At 32.9% G+C, this 3040-nt stretch overlaps 1 protein-coding gene across 1 annotated transcript; it reads left to right on the plus strand.

Moving 5' to 3' along the window:
* The first annotated feature begins 537 nt into the window (after nucleotides 1-537).
* LOC145582519 (L10-interacting MYB domain-containing protein-like) lies at nucleotides 538-1910 on the plus strand. Its single transcript, XM_081639535.1, has 3 exons — nucleotides 538-620; nucleotides 1006-1303; nucleotides 1397-1910. Exons 2-3 carry the CDS (start codon nucleotides 1010-1012, stop codon nucleotides 1619-1621), a joined length of 519 nt encoding a protein of 172 aa, XP_081495661.1. The 5' UTR covers nucleotides 538-620; nucleotides 1006-1009; the 3' UTR covers nucleotides 1622-1910.
* The last annotated feature ends 1130 nt before the right edge of the window (nucleotides 1911-3040 follow it).

Raw genomic sequence — 3040 nt, forward strand, 5'->3', positions numbered from 1 at the left:
GCTTATTAATTCCCGTGAAAATTGCCCATACATGGCTATTAATAGGAGACGGAGAGAGTATGTTGTTATATGAATAGGCAATACTTTTTTTATTCACGTAAATAATAAATTGTTTTAGGAAATGATAATATAACTCTACCCTAGGAAAAAATATTGTCCTAAAAGCTGTCCACATGCAATATTGTTTTAGCCAAATCATAAAGGTGGTTGAAAAATACAAGCACTCTAACATATTTTCTAATTAAAAAATACATTATGGTTATAGGAAATGAATCAGTGACAAATTTTTAGGAAAGGAATTCACTTTATACTAGGAATTGACTACCGACAATTAATGACACAGACCACACCTCTGTATATTTGTACTAGGAAATGACATATACAATTTAAGTTTTTAGGAAATCCCAACCTGGATGTCTTGCATGTTGCATGGTTGGGTAACTTTGGCAGCTTTTTCTTTATACATGGTTGACCGACAATTTTATTGAAGGTGAGTATTGGTAGCAGTTTGGTAGTACAATTTGTATATATAATCATTCAGGTAATGCAATAATTCTCACACCACAACAACTTCTCCCAAATATTTTGCTTCTGTTGCTCGTATACAATAGCGTCGGCAGGTAATTACTTTGACTCTTTGTTTTTATTTTTATTATACTTCATGTTTATCATCAATCAAGTATTATTATTATTGTATAAAAGTTTTAATTATGTATGAATCATGTTTTATGTGGAGTGTACAAACAATATATGTTTTTTTATGAGCAACATGTATATATTGGGGAGTATTATCATGCAGTACTTGTTTGTTAACATGTGGAGGCAGAATCATATAGTGAACGGTTTTACAAAAATAAATCAGATAGTTAAGAGTGGAGGGGGAAATATATTGTGGAACATAATTTATTGGCTAGAATTATTATTATAACATAAATTACGTTACATTATATTTTGTTGTATACTTCATGCATCAAACTAATAATTTCAAAGTGCTCTTGATCATAGTGTAATGGCTGGTAGGGTAGCATGGTCTGATGATAGTACAGAAATTTTTTTGGACATATGCTTGGAGATGAAAGCTGGTGGACTATCAAAGGTTAATTGGGATAGAATACTGAGTACTTTGAACGTGAAAAGTGGGAAGAATTTCAATACCAAACAAGCAAGAAATCATTGGGATGATTTAAGGAAAAAGTTCAAAATTTGGAATGAAATGGAACTCAATTGGACTGGTCTTACATTTGATCCTATTACTGGTTGTCCTCTAGTTGAACAAGATGATAGGTGGAAGATATTTGTGAAGGTATGACATTTTTCTTATCCATTTTCTTGCATTATAACCTCTACAATGTTTATTTTTAAATTTATTAAATCGAAATCTTGTGCATTTATGCAGAAACATAAAGATATACCGACGAGATTCCTAAGGAGGCCATGGCCTCATCTAGAGAAGCTACGAGCACTTTTTTCAGGGTCTTTTGCTACTAGCAAATGGAGTTTTTCTCCAGGATTAGGTGGGGAACAAATTGGTAAAGAAAATGAGGAAATGTCTGGGGATAGTGATGAAAATATAGGAGCTTTGAATATGAGTAGGGTCATAATTAATTCTGGTGACGAATAGAGCATTTCACCTCCTAAAAGTACCTCATTGGGGAAACGTAACAGTGATGGGTGTACTAGTAAACTTAAAAAAAACAAGAGTAGTAACATTGACTCTTGTATAGAGTTATTGAAAATGTCTATCGAAACTAATTGTAAGCAAGGGAGTGGTAATAAGTATAAAGATGTCTCGGAAGCTCTATACAATATTGAGGCTGTTGTTCAACAAGGAGAAGGATTTATTTACCAATGTATGAATTTTCTTCATCTTGGCGATAATGCAAATTTCTTCTTAGGTCTCCGAAGTGATGATCAGAAGATCATGTATTTGAAGGCGGCATTTCAAGATCCATCATTAGGAGGTCCCTAATTAGGTTCACCAGGTTGATGAGTTTTCGAAATTAACTTTGTCTTATGTTTTCCTATGACTTGTTTTACAGTTTCGTATGTTCTTTTTTAGTTATTTGATTTTGTTCTAGTTTTAATTAAGGTTCTACATAAGAAGCTACTATTTTTTCTGACCTTTAGGTTTAAGTAGCTTCATATGATGTTATTGCATTCGAAATTAGTCTTTATTTAAAAAGTCATTGTTGATTTTATTTTAGAAATTGAATGATGTTGGTATTTTGTTGATTTATGTTGTAGAATGGATAACACACTTCTACTGTGCTTAACAATTATCGCATTGGAAGAGCTAAAGAGACTTCTTACACCAATTGAGAGATTGCCTTTAAGGTTTGGTGGAGAATCTGGTAGCAAATACGTAAACAGATTACTACATGCCCATCCTGATTTATGCAAAGAACAATTGAGATTAGATAGAAACATATTTGTGGATCTTGTTACTTGCATGAAAAATAAAAATTTATTATCGGATGGTCGTCACATATCTGTGGCTGAGCAAGTAGGAATATTTTTATATATCATGGCTAAAGGCAGTTCTTATCGTGATGCTGCCGGTCGATTTCAACACTCCGTTGCAACAATTGGGTTGTACTTTAAACAAGTATTGCAAGCAATTGTTCATTTGTCTACCGAGATCATAAGACCATACCAAAGTTTGAGCGAGGTGCCAAAAAAAATAAGTGACAACACAAAATATTGGCCATATTTCAAGGTATTAAGAAACATTATTATAATCTTGCATTGCCATTTTATCTTTTTATGCATGTGCAATATATAATTGCTTATAAAATGTATCATAAAATGTTTATGAACTATTAGGATTGTGTTGGAGCATTGGATGGGACTCACATAAATGCTGTTGTGAGTGATGATGATGGTGTGGCATATCGAGGGCGTTCAGGAAAAAAAAAACATGGAATGTTTTGGCTGCTTGTTCCTTTGATAGACTTTTCACGTTTATCAACGTTGGATTTGAAGGTAGTGCTCATGATATTACCGTATGGAACCATTGCTTAACTGTACCAGAATTTCGATT

This window comes from Chenopodium album, chromosome 1 (genome assembly GCF_948465745.1).
Source record: "Chenopodium album chromosome 1, dcCheAlbu1.1, whole genome shotgun sequence".
NCBI lineage: Eukaryota > Viridiplantae > Streptophyta > Magnoliopsida > Caryophyllales > Amaranthaceae > Chenopodium > Chenopodium album.